The sequence below is a fragment of the Mugil cephalus genome, chromosome 16 (genome assembly GCF_022458985.1).
Source record: "Mugil cephalus isolate CIBA_MC_2020 chromosome 16, CIBA_Mcephalus_1.1, whole genome shotgun sequence".
NCBI lineage: Eukaryota > Metazoa > Chordata > Actinopteri > Mugiliformes > Mugilidae > Mugil > Mugil cephalus.
The window spans coordinates 14,564,578-14,582,261 of record NC_061785.1 but is presented as its reverse complement, the minus strand read 5'-3'; the positions used below and the strand labels follow the sequence as shown (position 1 = coordinate 14,582,261).

The 17,684-nt window shown below is 43.9% G+C and overlaps 1 protein-coding gene across 4 annotated transcripts; it reads right to left on the bottom strand.

Annotated features, from left to right (window-relative positions):
- Positions 1–3,139: 3,139 nt before the first annotated feature.
- Positions 3,140–15,081, bottom strand: sstr2a (somatostatin receptor 2a). Of its 4 annotated transcripts, none has more exons than XM_047609849.1 (5): positions 14,799–15,081; positions 13,995–14,457; positions 10,663–11,365; positions 9,725–10,050; positions 3,140–8,914 (listed from the first exon to the last, which is right to left on the bottom strand). In XM_047609849.1, the coding sequence occupies exons 3-5, from the start codon at positions 11,048–11,050 to the stop codon at positions 8,483–8,485; spliced, it is 1,146 nt and encodes a 381-aa protein (XP_047465805.1). In that variant the 5' UTR covers positions 11,051–11,365; positions 13,995–14,457; positions 14,799–15,081; the 3' UTR covers positions 3,140–8,482. The 4 variants fall into 4 exon arrangements, with proteins under 4 accessions (XP_047465805.1, XP_047465806.1, XP_047465807.1 ...); XM_047609850.1 differs by lacking the exon at positions 14,799–15,081 and adding an exon at positions 13,311–13,518 and having other exon boundaries at positions 13,995–14,685; XM_047609851.1 differs by lacking the exon at positions 14,799–15,081 and adding an exon at positions 13,311–13,515 and having other exon boundaries at positions 13,995–14,685.
- Positions 15,082–17,684: the final 2,603 nt, after the last annotated feature.

The following is a 17,684-nucleotide window of genomic DNA, read 5'->3' as shown; positions in this document are numbered from 1 at the left end:
TATTGTACGTGGTCTGCAAGCATCAAACGGCGCTTAGATGGAGCGGTTGATATCTCTGCGGGACACAGACGGCGCAACCTATGCACGTAGCCTGTGTCGGTGCGAGCCATTTATGCTTGTGCGCAACGCCACCCAAATGCTAGTCAGCAGTGCATCTTCTTTGCCAGTCGGTCTAATCTTTCCACTTTTAACGGTGACGACTGCAACTTTCGCCAAAATTTCGCCAAAGACAAGTCGTCCAAATGTTTGTATGTCCAAACACCTTCAGTTCACCTTTGCTCAATGTGTTCCATCTTTATTGATCCAAAACAATCAGTCTTCAACATCGGGTCAGTGACCCCTAGGGGGTATGTGGAGGTACTGCAGTGGGGGGGTCACAAAATATTTGGTTGATTAGACAATTAGACCAATCACAGCTCTTGTGTTACAAATTAATGCGGAAAACCGCACATTACACCTCGACTTGGACAGAATTTATAGAGTGCTTGGTATATAAGTAAAAATTAAGTGAAGTAAAGTAAAATATTATAAACCAAAAATGTCCAAAAGTTTTATTTTATTTAGCTCCAGCTGAAAAAAACAAAGGAGACAGCGCTGTTGTTAGAGTTGTTTGTCGAAAGTTAATGTTTATACACTGCTAAAAAAACACTGCACTGTTAACAGGCTAACCCTGATAATATGTCGGTTATTACTTCATGCCGCTTCAGTTATTAGAGTAAAAATTTGCGTAAGTGTGTACATTTGACTCCCACCTTGGCGCTCGCCACTTCTTGCGCAATTTTGGGAAACAAAATTTCGGGAATCATAATTGCACAAGCAGCTTTGCAAATAAAAATGCTTTTAACATGGACCTTTTCAAATATTTGCCTTTTGATCTAAAGTATTTTTATTTTGAAAATTTGAAAATTTCCCACCCGGAGTGGCCGTTGTTGTAGCAAACTGGACGGGGAACGGACAGAAGCGAGAAGCATGCGAACTCTTCAGATCCTGTAAAGATGAAACGCTGCACGACGAACACCCACTGTGGCCCTGTCACACTGTTGTGGTGGTGTTAGGTTTGGCTGACTGAGGACATCGTTTTGGGTGCACACAGACCTTTCTAGAAAAGCGCTACAGTTGCACTGAAAAAGTGTGATAGTCACACTCCTTGTCTTGGAAGGATGTTGCTTTAAAGATTTATTTAGCCTGGGGAACTTTTTCAATACTTTATATACGATATATACAATAATTTATCATAGGAGCTGTTCGACCCTGATTTGACTTACTTGCCTTCACTTGGCCCTACTGAGTTCATATTATGCAACAGAACTTTTCAAAAGATTTTATTATTTTTTTTTTAGAGGTAACTTGATTCTCAATTTTTTCCGCCTGGTCCTAGAAAAGGTCATACGTATGGAGGATTGATCATACCCCGCCGAAGCTTTAGCACAGCGCTGACCGGCAATAATAAATGCGGAAGAGCATAGGCTGCGTTCGCTGACATTTAAACCCCAGCCTCCTAAACCTTCACATTTAGCCACCTACAGTTGGATATGAAAATTCCCCCACTACTTTATGCATTTAATCCCCGTCTCATCCCCTCACCTGGCGCCACCGGCGCAGCAAAACACCCCCGAGCGCGACTTTCGTCACAGAGTGCTTGTTTTCACGGTGGAGCCGAGTCCTCAGCAGCCCAGATTGGCACAGCGTTCCCAGTCGTGAGTCATATGGAGGCGACTCGGGGCGGGAGAGAAAATGAGAAGCGATATGAGGGAATGCTTTTGGAGCTGGGCTCAGCCGTGTGTGAAAAGCGTTCGATTGAGGCCTCGCGTACTTCCGCGGGTCAGCTGATGCCTCAATAAATCCACATTAAAACCGAGGAGAACGCGGGTTTTATGTGATGACGTGTCAGGAAAAACTCATTGTCAGCGACGGCTACAAATTATTTGCTGAATCCTGTACCCTCTCTGTAACTCTAGTTGCTCTGGTTAAGGAGAAGTGCTGCTGTCTCATAAAATCCCTCCATTAAAACAAAATTTACTCCAGTTATTACAGGTTTTTGTCTCTTAGTGGGACAAGAAATTAATGAGAGTAGCCAACGAAGCTAAACGACCCAAATATCATTATGACGCATACCTGCAACAACTACACTGATAGAATTAAAGACCAAACGTCTCTTAAAACAAGAGTATACAACCACAGTTAACAGAGCTGTGAGTGTGTTGGGATTATTATTATTTTTTAATAGTTTCCTCTGTCTTTGGTAACCTGTCTCACCTCTTATGGGACATAATTGTCCATTAACCTTTTTATTATAGTACTGTTAAAATTTCACCATCTTAGTCGAACATATCAGCATGCTAGGTAGTTCATGCTAAGCTAAGATGGCAACCCTGGTAGCACTTTCGACCAGTTCCCCTTAGATTCGCACTACTATGAACGGAGTTTTCACAGTTTTTATTACACGTTGTGTTCAGTAACGCAAATGTCTGCAATAATTAGCACTAGAAAACGAATTAGTTTTTGTACCATGCTGTAAATTTCTGTTTAAAAGTCATTTTAAAGTGACTTTTGGAACCTGCCTCAAGTGGCCATTCTCGGAACTGCGGTTTTTGGCACTTGATCTTTAAGCCATTATTCTTTGTCTAAATTCTGTGCTTCCCAAAGTAAGTTTAGTGCAAGACTCCGAGCAGGATTCATTGACTAGTTCCCGCCGATGTAACAGAGGAGCAGCTTGCCCCGGTCTGACTCTTAGTATCTGTTCTCCATTTTTTTTTCTTCTTGTGGGTTGTATTATACTTTAATTCTCCTTTGGTGAAGTTCTCCTTCTGGTTGCCCAACCTTGAGCCCGGTTGTGACAGAATAAATGATGAGACTGGTCCGCTTCTGTGTTTGGTATTGACTTTCGACCCACTCGAGGAACACCAGCAACCCCTCACCGGGTACCCTCTAACATAATATATTCTGTGTGATGTGTGCAAGGATCAAGGGAAAATTTGGTGTTCTTCCAAGGAATGTATTCCTGGAGGATATGCCCAGTGGACGGGCCCCCCTCAAGTTGCAGTTCCAAGAAATTTTGAAGATGTGAACTTAGAACACACACAGGCAACTCTGCACACAATTATTCACCGACACACAAAATCAGACCAATTAGACAAAGTTAGACCATGGCCTGCATTTTTAATTGCAGAGACGAGGACGTCTGCGCGTCCGTTACAATCATTGCCCACGTTATAATCTACAGAATGCAACAATAAAGAGTCACAAATAAACATCTGCTCTTGACATTATATCGCACAAACATAAGCTAGGTAAGCTGGGGGGAATAGTAAAAGGGATGTACAGCAGAGGGTCTGTCTATGTTTTGGTAACCAACATGTCCGTAGAGTACAAAGGCCTTTGGTTGCTTGGCTTTTGGGGGGGAACAAAATGAAAACAGGTTACAATGGTGTAATGCTGTACACTTATGTCGTCACATGGTTTAATATTAAGTTTCAAGGCACATAGATAAAACTTCACAGGAAAGTACACGTCCACAGCTGTACACTGTCAGAAACAAGCAGTTATGACCAGCTCGCCTACGATTAGTTGGAATTATAATGTGAACTTCATACAGATGCTGCTGATTATAACTTAAGAAGCTACAAAGTTGTACCAAAGTTAATTCTTATTGTCTCAGCCGCAATACAACTCTGTACCTTTCCTTTCTGAGAGTGCATTCTGCAAATAATAATAATAGTTAAAAAAAAAAAAAAAGGTGGCACCCACTAAGTTGTGTAACTCCTGGTCCCGGTGAGATTACACAGAAGGTGGGATATACCAATGTCCCCATGCAAGAACAAGCAGAGGATACCACAAATACATATACGAGTTTAGATTTAACGTTGCATCCTCAGGAGTGCACGTCATAGCCCTTCGCAAATGAACTCATGTTTCTCGAGGAGAGAAAAACAAAAAAGAAAAAAGAAACTGAGAGCAGTAAAGCAGAGGTTTCACATTTGCCTCTGCTCCTGCCTCTCATCTGTACACTATACAGTGGCGGAAACCAGACGGGGCGCAAACGCCCTCTTCACATTTGGCACCGCACCGCGCCCAGCCAAAGTGCATCCCAATTTGATAATCCCGTTTTTTTACGACCCAATTTGACAAGATTCAGGCCTTGATATCACAAAATTGAGGAGGAAAGTGACAACTGCAGGCACCGACTCAGCGCCTGACGCTACATCTGCAGGTGACTGTGGCACGAAACCGTCTTCATCAAAACGTATTAAGCATCAGGACGGTCCATTAAGTCCATTAAGCGCGTCCAAATAGGCAGCGGCAGCAGCGACGAGAATGGTGCGTTTCCCCCCAGTGTGGTTCAGTACGTTTCGGCTCAGTTCGGGTGGGTGTAAAGCGCGCGTCGGCTCACATTACTCTTCACCAGCTGTGCGCGGGAAACGAAGGCGGGAGAGGGAAAAAAGAGAAAGGCGCAGAGAGAGCCAAAGTAATTAACCGTGGGTGATGAGAGAATGGTTCCTACTCTGCTGGATTCAAGCGCTCTGCACACCTCAGTTGCAATGAGCGAGAATCCGAAATGAGGTTCTCACTGTGACAATCGCGAGAGCAGAAAAATGAGAAATATACAAGGAGATGTTGCATCATGATTCGTGTTTTTTTGTATGTACATGCACAGTCAGGGGGGTCACTATGACTCCCTTGATGCGCAATTGGCCACCCTCATCCTGTAACGCATTACTCACACCACGGTACACTTTCGTCTTTGTGACACATTGTGAGAAACAAAGGCTGAAACCGCGTGGAATCGTAGTCTGAGTACAAGTGGACACGCCTGTAAGTGTGCGTGTGCACGTTGTGATTTGACCTGCGACTGAAGGTCAGGTTAGAAGTGGTACCTGCAGCAGTGACGCCACAGAGAGAATGTCATAACAAATTACTGGGCATGTTGCCCACTACCAACTGGGACACGCCCATCTGTCGCCCCATCTCTTCTGACACCACTGACTGATGGCTGCTGGCGTGGCAGACACACTGGGACAAGTCAGTCTGAAGCTGCAACATATGGTTATTACTTATTACCACTATAGAGGCTGTGCAGCTGTGTTACAAAACCCCCCGGCAACCAGGTGTGGCCCAGTCGGGGATTTCTGTACTTGTGAGAAGTCGCTGTGCACAAAGAACCTATAGAAGCAGGAACGGAAGTGGATGTCTGCTGTGGACGTGGGTTCATTCGGCCGGCATTAATGGAGTGATAAGGTTGGCGAAATCAAACTGTCCTCGCAAGGTCTTTTGTTTCTTTTGTACTCGCAGCCGTAGCTCAGTGGAATCACTACAGTTAATTACATAATACTAATAATGCTTGAATAGTTTAGACCTTTTGTGTTCATCAGTAAACATTTGCAACATTAACGTTAGCATGCTAACTTGGCCACTTTGTCTAACAGATCTGTTTATTCGTCATCTTATTTTAGCACATAAACTGAAGAAAAAATGGAGGTCACGTTTCTGTTTTTTTCTCATTGGTCAAACTGATGCTAGAATTCTTGGGTTATGGGCGGCGCCGTCTTGTGATGAGGTATGTCGTATGCGTTTGATTAATACTGCGCAGTGCTCCACCATCGCAAGTTACAATGAAACTTTGGATTATGCACTGCATTTATTATTTTTTTCCTCCGACTCCGCGCTTTGCAGAGCGATGCCAATGGGAACTGTCAATCATCATGGTGTCGCATCTTGCTTTTATAGCCTTAAATATGTCACTTAAATATGTCACTAAAACCAAACTTCTCAGAAAAGATGATGTTTGACCATCAGCATTACATTAACTTCCTAATGTCACAGAAACCATCCTCGAAAGTAATTTTTTTGACAAGTGCTTTAGCGTTTTACTTTGGCCAAAGTCACATTTGAGTAGCTGTCATGGGGTCCATTTTTCATACAGTCTATGTTTTTTTTAAATATGGTAGCATGCTAGCAGTCCCCGACTGAAAGTGGGAGGTGTTAATTTGAGAGCAGTCAATTCTATTTGATAAAGTCCCCTTTTTTTTAACGTCAACTATGTTGTATAATTAAAATTGGGGTACGTCTACACCTTTAAAAGCATGCAGATGCTTTTAAAGCATCTGCATGCTGTTACTATGTAACAGAGTTGATCATGATTCCGTGATGTTTTAGCCGTGTGTGCTGCTTACATAGCATTCAGCTAAACGTGATGACTGAACATGCAAACTGTAGTGTAGTCGAATTTAGAAACTATGGTTGTTAATTAAAGAGAGACATCTGAACATCTGGTAATAAACGATTCCAGAATCAGGTGAGACAGATTGGTGTGTATCACACGAGGAAGTAATGACAGTGAAATTATGACAGATGGAAAGTTAAGGGAGCACAAAAACTATTACATTCATCTAAAGGAGCCAATGAATGTAGCATGAAGCGAACCCACAGACTGGCCCTGCCAGTAACCTTGACCACCCTACTAGCATACCTTTCCCTCAAAAACATATCAAAATATTGTATATACAGAGTAAAAGGACATAACAGAATTGTGTGCACTCTTGAATATAGCTGCCTTCTTATTAATATCGCTATCCATGAAGTACCGTCACTTATGAGAAGCTGTTGGCGTGTGTTAAAGACTAAAGGCGAGGAATCTGAAAGATATTTTCTAAAACGAGAAGGTTCTGGAGAAAGATGCTTCCCAGCTGCATTTTGGGAAATGCAGGAACTGATGTTTTGGAACTGATGCTACCGCCGCTTCCATTTGAACATTTCTTTTAAGAACGTTTTTTTTCTCTTAGGTCCTTCAACGCGATGGAATCACAAAACAAAATTGCTGGACTACACATTTAAGCTTTAATTTTTGCGACAGGCTGCGGTAGGCCAGCCAGAAAGACAGCACATAAACTACACGTTTGATCCATCTACATATGGGTAAAGTTTTATCTTAGGAAACACAATCAGCGGTTCTAAACCACCGTTTCCCGAGTGTTAGCTACTTCCAAAAATTACCTCCTTCAAGTGAAAAGAAGAGATTGTAAAGTAATTATGTAACTGTTTCAAGTTATCGCTCCCTCTCTGTGTTTCTCTTTATCGCTCGCAGACATGCACACAGCAAAGCTTTACTCTCTTCCTGTCACTTGTATTCATGCAGCCCACTTCAATCTTTAAAGCTTCTCAGTGGATGCAACACACAGCCCTTCTTATTTTAACGTCCTACCCTCTGCATCTCCGTTCCCCCTCCCGCCCTCCCCGTTAGACTACAGGACACCTTTTCCTGCCGTCTGTGAAATTCGGGCGTCTTGGCGAGCACACGCTGGCTGAACCGAATGTGAATCCGAAGATCGCATTTCAACACCAATTGAGTAACTTATACATTCCCGAGCACTTCACAAGCAGATAGAAGCTCTTTATAACAGCATGAGTTGCGACTATTGTAAAGATCAGGATGTTAGTGTAAAGTACATATGATGGGTGTCCGGAAACTCAATGCATATCTCAACAACACGGAATGCTCCAGCAGCGTTTTTCTTGAAAATTCATTTTGATTCGAGCGCAGTCGTCCATCTGCCGTTCTTTCCCACGAAGCTGACAGAAAGCCGTTTCCTATATACAAAGTCTGACTGTCTTGAATGAGCAAGGTCATGGCGTCTGGAGAGATGATTTTCCCGTCCGTCGACTAAATCAATAATCCAGGATGTTAAATTCAAGAGTTTCCGGATCAATGCGGCTTCTCCCGTGGAGACTGCCTGCATCGAGAGGGGAGAGAGCTCCCTTTGTTTATCGGCAAATATGAGGGGTTTGCCATTTCGTTTCCCTGTTGATCATATAAGACCAGACTAATCGTATGACATGAATAAAACATGAGCGTGAACCCATTCAACTGTGAGTTGTGTCCGCGGACACCGAAGGCTGTTTTCCAACTGGCCGACTTCTTTAGAAATATTTCCACATACAGAGAAATCAATGCCATTGGAAATAATAAAAAAAGAAAAATAGAAGAAGAAAAGCAAGGATGGCGCTCAATCCACTCGGACGTCTGTCTACCACATGTAAACTAACCCCAGTATTTCTTCATCTGGTCCATAGCTGCTGTTTTGGTTCGGGATAAGTCGCTCAAAAGAAGCCTCAGGCTGGCATGTGCAACTAGCACTTTTATCAATGTTTGATTTCAACACTAAGTGTCCCTATGGTGCTGAAAATCATTTCAATCAAAATAGCGAATTTTGCCCACAGTTGACTAGCTCGGTTTGCCTCATCAACCCAATTATCGAGAGCTCTGAGCTGGAGTCAGTGTATTTCCCCCGACCTCTGAGGCCCCTTAAGAAATTGTTTATTTTTTTCATGTGGACTTTGCTCATGTGTCAATGTCCAAGAGCAACTATTACATCATATTCCCCCGCTTCTTTGAGCAGGGGTCACGAGCAGTGCACTGGCAGCCCATCAGTCTGCAAGCTGCTCAGTCTCCCTCGCCTCCCCAAACGCTACCGCGGCTCATTTACTCTCATATGCTGGTCTGCAGCTCGCCGTTGAGGAGAGCGGCGTTGTGAGTCTCCAGGTTGGCGTTGATGATCACGGCCTCATTAACCATCCTGCTCCGGTCCGCCCGGCTGTCACTGCGCTCGATCTCGTCCAGGCCCGCCACCTTTTTCAGGCACAGGACGTTCTGAAAGCTCTTCTTGAAGTTGTCCGACAGGAAGGCGTACAGGATGGGGTTGGCGCAGCTGTTGGCGTAGCCGAGCACCACCACGAAGTCGAACGTGCTCTTCATGGCGGAGGTGGGGTGGATGATGCTGGTGACCGAGGTGACGTTGAAAAGGTAGAACGGCAGCCAGCAGAGGACGAACACCGCCACCACGATGGACACCATCCGCGTCACCTTGCGCTCCGAACGCTTGCGCTTGGTGGAACCCACGCGCATGCCCGAGGACTTCACCTGGCAAAGGAGATGACTGTCAGTGACTTAAAAACTCACAAATATAAAAGTACTTAAGGACTTACATGTTGGGATATAGGCTCATTTTCTTTTTGTCGGAGGTTACACCAAAGGACCAGACAAACAACTTTAGTGAGGTTATGCTCACCTTCACTCAATCATTAATACAAAGATAGGATATAAACATGTAAGCAATGCAATGAGCAATGAATAAATCATGTTTCTGCCCTTTTAAATCCACTTAATATAATTATAAATCCCAATTATTTTACTGTTACACAAGATTTCCTGTCATCTCAAAGGACCATCTCAATTTCTGTACGTATTTGATGAAACTTTTATGATTTTCTCAACCTACATTTAAATAAACATTAATCCATTCAGACACTCTTTTAGCTTTAGCAAAACGATGAAATACGACAGATTGTTATGGCTTTATGGCTAGATGACAGGGCTCACAAAGAACAATTACACGATTACCATCAGGACACATTCAACAAGACTGGTACATGGGGACAGTGTTAACTGTTAACAGGTGCAGTGTCTATTTTAGGGTGTTCAGGATGGTTACTGCAGATGGAATGAAGGATTTTTTTGTAGGTGTTTTTCTGGACCAGTGGAACTTTGTACCTTCTGTCTGATGTCAGTAACTGAAAGCAGTGGTGGAAGGGATGAGAAGGATAAGTATGACTTTAGTGGCCAATATACTTAATAAAGTAACGTGGAGTTTTATCGATAGTGACAGACACTTGAATTTGTGGACAATAGAAAGGCAAAAGGAAATTGGTAGTGGCAGCGGCAGGCTCTCACCTTGACTATGATTAGCAGGTAGCACATACATATGACTGCCAGCGGGAGGAAGAATCCAACGAAGAACGTGTAAAATATGAAGGCCTTGTAGTAGACATCTTGCGGCTCCGGCCATACAATCCCACACACCGGCATCTTGTCCAGGCCGCTGAAGATCAGAGTTGGCAGGATGACTAACAGCGACACGCCCCACACTGTGAGGTTAATTAATTTGGCAAAGCGGGGCTTCCGCCATTTTGTGGACCTAATGGGATGGACCACCGCCAGGTATCGATCGATGCTCATCACCATCAGAGAGAAGATGCTGGTGAACTGATTGAGGGAGTCTGGCAAGGGGTGAGGAGAGCAGAGGAGAAGGGAAAAGGATGAGCTAAAGTTCTGTGCAAGTATATTATTCAGTCATCACAGCTGATTTTTAAAAGGTTTAAACAGAAAATGATTTGAGTAAGATGGAGGCACGTTAAAGGATCATACCCTTGTCAAAAATGCCAATTTTGCATTTCCGCATCCAAGTTGAAGCTAAAAAGTCGAACATTTCTTTGAATCAGAGTGTAAAAACAAGTTGTTGTGGTGGACGACACTTGGAAGTCACTAAACCTCGCCAAAGACGATCTTAATCCCTCTGTTACTGATGAAGATAGATAAAGCGTGAAGCATGATGGAACATCTTAGCTACTTTATTTTGAAAAGCCAGTCTAAGGTTTCCTCTGCTTCCATTCTTTCTGCTAAGGTAGGATAGCCATGTTTTAACTGTAGCACTCTATTTGACAGACCAAAGCTAGGTCTCAATCATTCCATCTTATTAACGTGACTCGGACGTCGTCTCTGTCAGCCGTAGGTCAACCCTTAACAAATCGTGCTTCCAGGATCGTTTCCCTCTCAAGGAACCCACAAGTACTTCTTTGCCAAGTAAAAAAACGCTCGTACACTACACGTACCTACGGTCATGACCACCCTGCAGAGGGTCTCCCCGAAAGGCCAGTGCACCAGAGCCAGCTGCATGGCGATGAACGGCAGGCTCATCATGCACAGGACATCCGCCACTGCCAGGTTCAGGATGTAGATGTTGGTGACCGTCTTCATTTTGGCGTAACGCAAGATGACGTAGATGACCAGCGTGTTGCCACACAGTCCCACGGCGCACACCACGAAGTAGATGAAGGTTATGACAACGGAACTGGTCTTGTCCTGGGGAGGCTCCTTGTACACGGAAATGTTGAGGTCCAGGTTGGACTCGTTCCCTTGGATGTCGCTGTCGTACAGCAGGGGCTCGGGGATGGAGATGTTGGGGGGTGGAGACAGGAAGGGCCACTGATCCAAAGCCATGACGACTGACAGCACTTTTGGCTAAGATTTTTGGGTGTCTAAAGGCAGTGAGGGGTAAGGGGTAAAGGTGTAATTATAAAGAAGTATGGCGTACACAGATAATGGGTTTGAGTCACATGCTTCATAGCATCAATTTTACCACACAACGATAGAAATCCGGGACTGCGGGGGGTTCATTATAGATAAAAGGTACTGGGGATTTGAGCTCTAAGGGTCTTGGGCTGTGGGAACAGGGATTACAGGGGAATTTCACGTATGAGGATCTACAGTTATCACATCCCAGCTGCAGAGAGACCGTAAAAGAGCGAGGTAGGTCTATGGCGAGAGAGAGAGAGAGAGAGAGTGAAAACACAGTGAGATTGACTGAATGGCAGGATATTTCCTTTAACAAATAATAACAGTCCTTGGCAGCAGTTGCAAGGTTACATTACATAACAGCGTTCACACTCTCAACCAGAGTAACATGTAAAATATTCCGGAGGCAAATGCACCAAATAGTACCTCTATACGTTCTGTCCCTGCACTCGTCAATTATCCTCAACACTCCTTATTTTACTCACAGCAAGGGTTTGCCGGTCAGAGACTCAGAGGAGATGGCCAATTTTGCGTGATGTAGTTTTTTTTTTTTTTTTTTTTAAAGAAACTTTTTGGATATTTTTTTCTTCATTCGGGGAACCGGGGGAAGAGAAATCTGGGACAAACGCAGCAGTGGTGCAAACCCAAAATACCAGAGCTTGAGCGTTTGTTGCAGAGCCAACAGCCACCGAGACACTTTCAGTCACTTAACAGCGTTGTGAGCACAGACTTTTTTCTTCTTCTTCTTCTTGTTTTTTTTTTTACTCATTATTGTGTTATTGCACTGGCATGAAGCTTATCACGACTTCTACGTCCTGTTTTTCACACTTGTACATACAGATGTATCCCGGGTCTTATCTTGTCTTCTTTCTCTTGCTTTGCGCCTCTGACCATAAATCTGAAAAACGCCACCCCGAGCTCGGCAGTGGGTGTGCGCGTATGCACGCCTCCCCCACCTATGCATACATGCAAAATGTCCGAAGACTAATGTTTATTCAATTGATCTTGGGGACAAACAGCTCTGACACGGGGAAGCAGGATCGCTCCCTCTCTCGTCAGTGCAGTGACGGGGTCTGGCTCAACAGGGGCAACAGTCCAGCTAACGCTTTCATAATTTGCCAGGATAGCATGAGTCTGACACACGTGAGTTCCATCTAGATGGTTCCGCTTTGAGCTTACGTAAAATGGTCAGAAAATCAGGAGAACAAAGTAGTTTTCTTTCTTTTCTATTTAGCTGTTTTCTCTTAATTAGAGTGTAAAGCTAAGGGAAAAAAATGCTCCTCACACCACCAGCTGGAAGGGATGTGACTGCATGTCATCTGCCAGTCCAATGAAATACCAAGTAATTCAAGACTGAAATAGTGTTAGCAATCTCAAGAGTGTTGAGTCAGACAAATCTGCCAAATTAATGTCATGTTTCCACGCTGTAAGCATCAGTTTGTTGGCACAAAACAAACAAAAAAAAACATGAACTGGCCAGCCTCACTCTACCTTTATGGTCTGCTAATTAACACAGTAGCTTTAGATTTTGTGGAGAAATGTAGAGGCCAAATGAACGTGCTTTGTAAAAGTGTAAATACTTAGAAAAAAGCTAATTATACATATATATCGGGGACTATAATGCATTCTCAAAATCGGGTACAAATTTAAAATTTACGCTTTAGATGTCTATTCTTGTTGGTTTAGCGACCCCTGTGGCCATTATACGTAACAGCAGTTGAAGGAATGGAGGACTTTGCGCCTAACGTTGCAAAAAAGAAGGAAAAATAAGAAGAGGTCAGGTTTTTAATGAGTAATGAATATTTCTATTCTATTATAATAGAAGTTATTCATAAGTGGATTTCATGAACATTTTTTAAGGCTGAACTAAAAAAGACAAATCTGACATCCACACAAACACTGCTTATCAGCTGCTTCAAATGAACGCTGGTGCAAGCTGCCTTTGAGGATCAGAAGGACAAAAGGAAAATGATTTGCTTGCAGGAACAGATAATTGGGCTATGAACGACAGCTCTGAAAATTTGGGAACGTCTATTAGTTTAATTGAAAAGCCTATTAGTTGTAATATTGAGTTTAAAGAGTGGGGGAATTTAAAAAACAAAAAAAAAAAAAACAAACAAACAAAAAAAAAACTCTTGCAAACTGAAAGTCATAAAACTAAACTGCAGGATGGATGTCAGCTCACCACTGACTGTCCGAGCAGATGAGGTGACGCCTGATTCAGCCTGGCTGTAGCCCGCAGATCGCATGTGACAAACGTGCAGCACAACAGGAGACTTCCAGTCTCGTGGAAGCGCAGACTCGCGTCAGATAGGGATCCGCTCGGTTTAAAGTCTCTCCTCGAGGACGCTTTGACATAACATGGCTGCTGCGCGCATCAGATCTCCCGACTTCTTAACAGAAATGACAAACCGCGTTAATAACCCTGACATATTTGTCAAGCAACTCTGCCTCATCATCTCCCCCGTTTGACTCCCCGGGCTGCACCTGTTCCATTTATATTTGCTGTGCGCATCTGTCCTCCTCTTATGCCAGAATTGCAGAAACAGATATGGCAATGAATCACATGTTGCCGGTTTGAGTGGCAGTTTGATGACATGCATTTATTTTTAAAAATTCACCTGTGTGCCAAACAACAAATAGGCGCTGCGTCATGATTTTGCGCGTACGCGTAATGCAAGACGGCACTGATACAAATGTGACTTTTAATGAAAAAATAAATGATCTGACTGTGTAACGATCGCGTTGTGTCGCGTACACGCAAACCAAAGTCCACGCTGGTATCTTAGGATGAAGTCAAAATTATAAAGCGCTAATAAAATTGGAGCATTTTTTGTTGTTGCTTTTAAATCTCAGTTCCGCCACTTACTCGTAAACAGAAAACTTCATCCTCGTATCACGTCCATAATGCCATGAAGGTGTCCTTCAGCTGAGAACGTGAAGTCCAGCCGCTCCGGAGCGGCGCTGATCTGCTGGAAAGCTGCATCCCGCCAGCTCCTCCATCCACCTGCTTTCCAGCGTTACGCACAGTGCTGGGCGTTCAGCCGCCCACCTTTGCCGGCTCAACCACAGCCGATGCTGGTTGTACTCTACTTCATCTTTCAGGTCATCTTTTTTTCTTTTTCTTTTTTCTTTTTTACTATTATTAACTCCGAGAAATATTCCACTTCTTAGCCGAAACTTTGAGAAAACGGCAACTTAAACTGGAAAGAAGAGGGAAGGAGGAGACGGAGAGAAAGCCGGCGTGCGCTCGAGAGTGCGCTGCCTCCAACGAGAAGGGTCTTGGCACCCGACGTTCCGCGACGAGTCAGACGGAGATGCAGGACGCACGACTGCACAGAGGAGGGAGAGAAAGAGGGTGAGACACCGAGAGAGAGAGAAAGACAGGGTGAGACAGACACACACACACAAAGAAAGAAAGAGAGAGAAAGAGCGAGAGAGAGAGTACGTGAGTGACAGACGAGTAGAAACGGTGAGCGCGTCACCCTGTGCGCGTCGGTGTCCGGCACATTGCTATTTTTGAGACACGCATGATTTATATGCTGGTATCTTTTATGATCAAGCGCACCACTATTCACCATCTGTTTATCTGCAACCCACGGTCTGCACCAGCCTATCCTTATTGTATGAAGACAAAACTAATCATGTGTGAAATATTCCATGTTGCACACACCTGAAAATCAATCAGTGGGGGTGAAACAGAAGCTCCTTCTCTCCTTTGTCCCCCAGAAGCAGCAGCAGCAGCAACAGCAGCAACAGAAACGTTTCTGTGGACTCTTGAAACGCACGCCAAAATAACTATGTCACGGTGGATATTTGCCGCAAGTAGATTGTCCTTTCAGATTCATCAGCTTCCAAGGAGATGATTTCAAGTGTTTATTTTCGGGCCTCGCTCATGCAGATGATGGCCGGTTGCGCACATCCTTGTCAGCCAAATGCTGCAGAGGTTGCCGCGGCACTCGGAAATGATGAGTCTGATCCGGCAGCCACTCATCCGTCTTTATATAAAGGAGTTTTTCTCGAGCAAAGTGCAGATGGCGAGTTTCTTCGATGACCTCTCTCAGGGAGAGCTCCATGAGAAACATGTCCGGCCACTTGACTCAACATTGCAACACAAAAGTGAAGTGCTGCTATTATTACTAGCAGCTGTTGCCCCATCAAAGATTTATAGTTCTATTTGTGTCCAACATGATATTAGGGACTGGAGATGCTCCGAGGAGGGGAGCACGATGATAAAGGAAGTGGAGGGAAGAGAGGATTTGGAATGGGTCTCTTCGAGCAGACATCTCCATCGGGTTAACAACTTTCTTGAATCACCAGCAAGACACTGATCCGCCACAACATTATGACCAAAAATGGAAATAACATTGACCATCTTGTGATGATCTAATGTTCTGCTGGGAAACTTTTGGACCTGGTATTCATGTGGTTGTTAGGTTGACATGTACCACCCACCTGGACCGTACCCCCCCACTCATCCATAGCAATGATGGTAGCAGCCATAGGATGGAGCTTGACACTAGCAAACAAACAAAAACGACTCAAAAAACATGAAAATCAGCACAAGGTGTTGATCTGGTCTCCAAATTCAGTCTCTGTGGGATGCGCTGGAACAAGCCTGATCCACAGAGACCCCTTTCCCCAACCCATAGGTTGCCAGACACCACAGGACACCCTCAGAAGGCCCATGTCCATTCTCTGATGAGTCACAACAGTTTTGGAGGCACAAGGGAGCCCTACACAATATTAGGAAGGTGGTCATAATGTTATGACTGATTGGCCAAATGGCACATAACAATAAGCACTTGAATTTAATTAAGATTGTTTTAGATGAGAAGATTGACACCACCCTCATATACAATTTATACATGATATATATTATGTATAATATATTGTGTATATATATTTTTGTAGTTCTATCGGCCCTAACCTGGGGTCAGACCCACTTTAATTGGAGTCACAAATGCAATCATAATGATACACTTGCTGCATAATCAAAAGTCTCTGTATCTAGTATTTAAATATAATTTCTCTGGCTCTCACTAAAATAGAGGCTACTTTTTAAGTCCAAACCTGTGAACTCTCGGGGGATCCGGCTCTCAATTATCAGGTTTCGCCCTCGCCGCCCTCTCTTTATCACGGAGAGCATCACCATGAATGAAACGACGTTCGGGAGGGAGGTAAAAGTAGGGGTGACTCATCAGTAGGCAGATCTCCAGAGTTACCTGCAATTTTCTATTGAAAATTTAATTGAAGGACAGGACCAGACAAGGCCAGGATGTGTCATTTGCGGAGAGAAGCTACAGAAACAGCTAATGACTGGATAAAAATTCTAAATTCATCGTCGTCTTCTTCAAAGAAGCTGTGCCTCCGGAGTTCAGATGTATCTGTGCGGGCTGGGCTTAATGTTTTTTTATGGATACAAGTAAGGGGCTTCAAAGAAAAATGCCGGAAACCACTGGTGTAGGTAGGCTACATTAGCGTCAAGCAGCTAATGTGCCATCTGTTAGCTCTAAGCTAACTATCAAGCTGGGTGTCTCTAGGTCCGTGTGCTTCTGCTGTGGGTGAATTAAACAGAACTGGATACTCGACTCAAAGATCTTGTCTGTAACGGAGAGTTAATCAAAATTCAGTCTGTTGTTAAGGTTTTAAAGTGTCATCTAGTTTTTCTGTGAAAGCTGCATGAACTACATCAGTACTAATGTCACCTTGACATATCAGGGTAAAACTGTGAAAAGACAGGAAATTGCTGTCAATCTTTTTAGATATTCAGCATTTCTTGGTAGCTTATGGAAAATTCTTCACTTGCAACTCGTGGGCGTGAAGTGTGTCTAATTAAGTGTTTGTTCCCAGTCTTATACTTTTAGGCCACGTTCACAATTAGTGGCAATAGAGCAACAAGCTATAATTCATTTTCAATGGAGGCCGGCGATATGAAGCTTCAAGCTGATGCCAGACACTTGAGCAAGACATTATGCTACGTATTAAGTTCACCAGTTAACCCCGTTCAGGCCTTGCTTTGACATCTGTACTGGGAAATCTCATTATAAGCGGCCATCTTAACGTCCTTGTGTAGGGATGGGTATTGTTATGGTTTTATCTGACACCGGTGCCAAAACGGTGCTTAAAAGGCGCCTGAACCGGTGCTTAAAGAAACACAGACAAACTTGATGGTGGACAAAATGGTGCCTTTTTATTTTCTTATTGAGGCATTTTGTCTCGTTCTTTCACTTTGCAAATATGCAAATAAACACCGGCATCATCTGTCTAATGCACCCCCCCCCCTCACCTTGACATTCATTCATCATTCCCCCCACTTCATCCTACCCATACCAATTTCTTCTCCTCACCCATTCAGCCTCTATTCTCTAGTTTCAGACACCATGTGGGGTCCGTAATTTGCTTGGCCAGCCACCGCCTGAGACCCACACTGAGTCTCCTCCACTCTGTCCACTACTGCCAAAGAGCCCGGACAAGAAGCCAGATGAAACCATATCACTCTCCTCCATGACTCCGATCATTCATCTCCCCTCTGCGTGTCTCTCCTTTGAGCTTGCTA

Bases quoted from the DNA above. Each gene is read 5' to 3' on its own strand.
- sstr2a (XM_047609849.1), bottom strand. From the start codon at position 11,050: ATGGCTTTGGATCAGTGGCCCTTCCTGTCTCCACCCCCCAACATCTCC. The intron at 10,051-10,662 runs GTACGTGTAGTG...ACCCCTTGCCAG, and splicing joins CAGGGTGGTCATGACCGTAG to ACTCCCTCAATCAGTTCACC. The intron at 8,915-9,724 runs GTGAGAGCCTGC...CTCCTTTGCCAG, and splicing joins ACCTGCTAATCATAGTCAAG to GTGAAGTCCTCGGGCATGCG.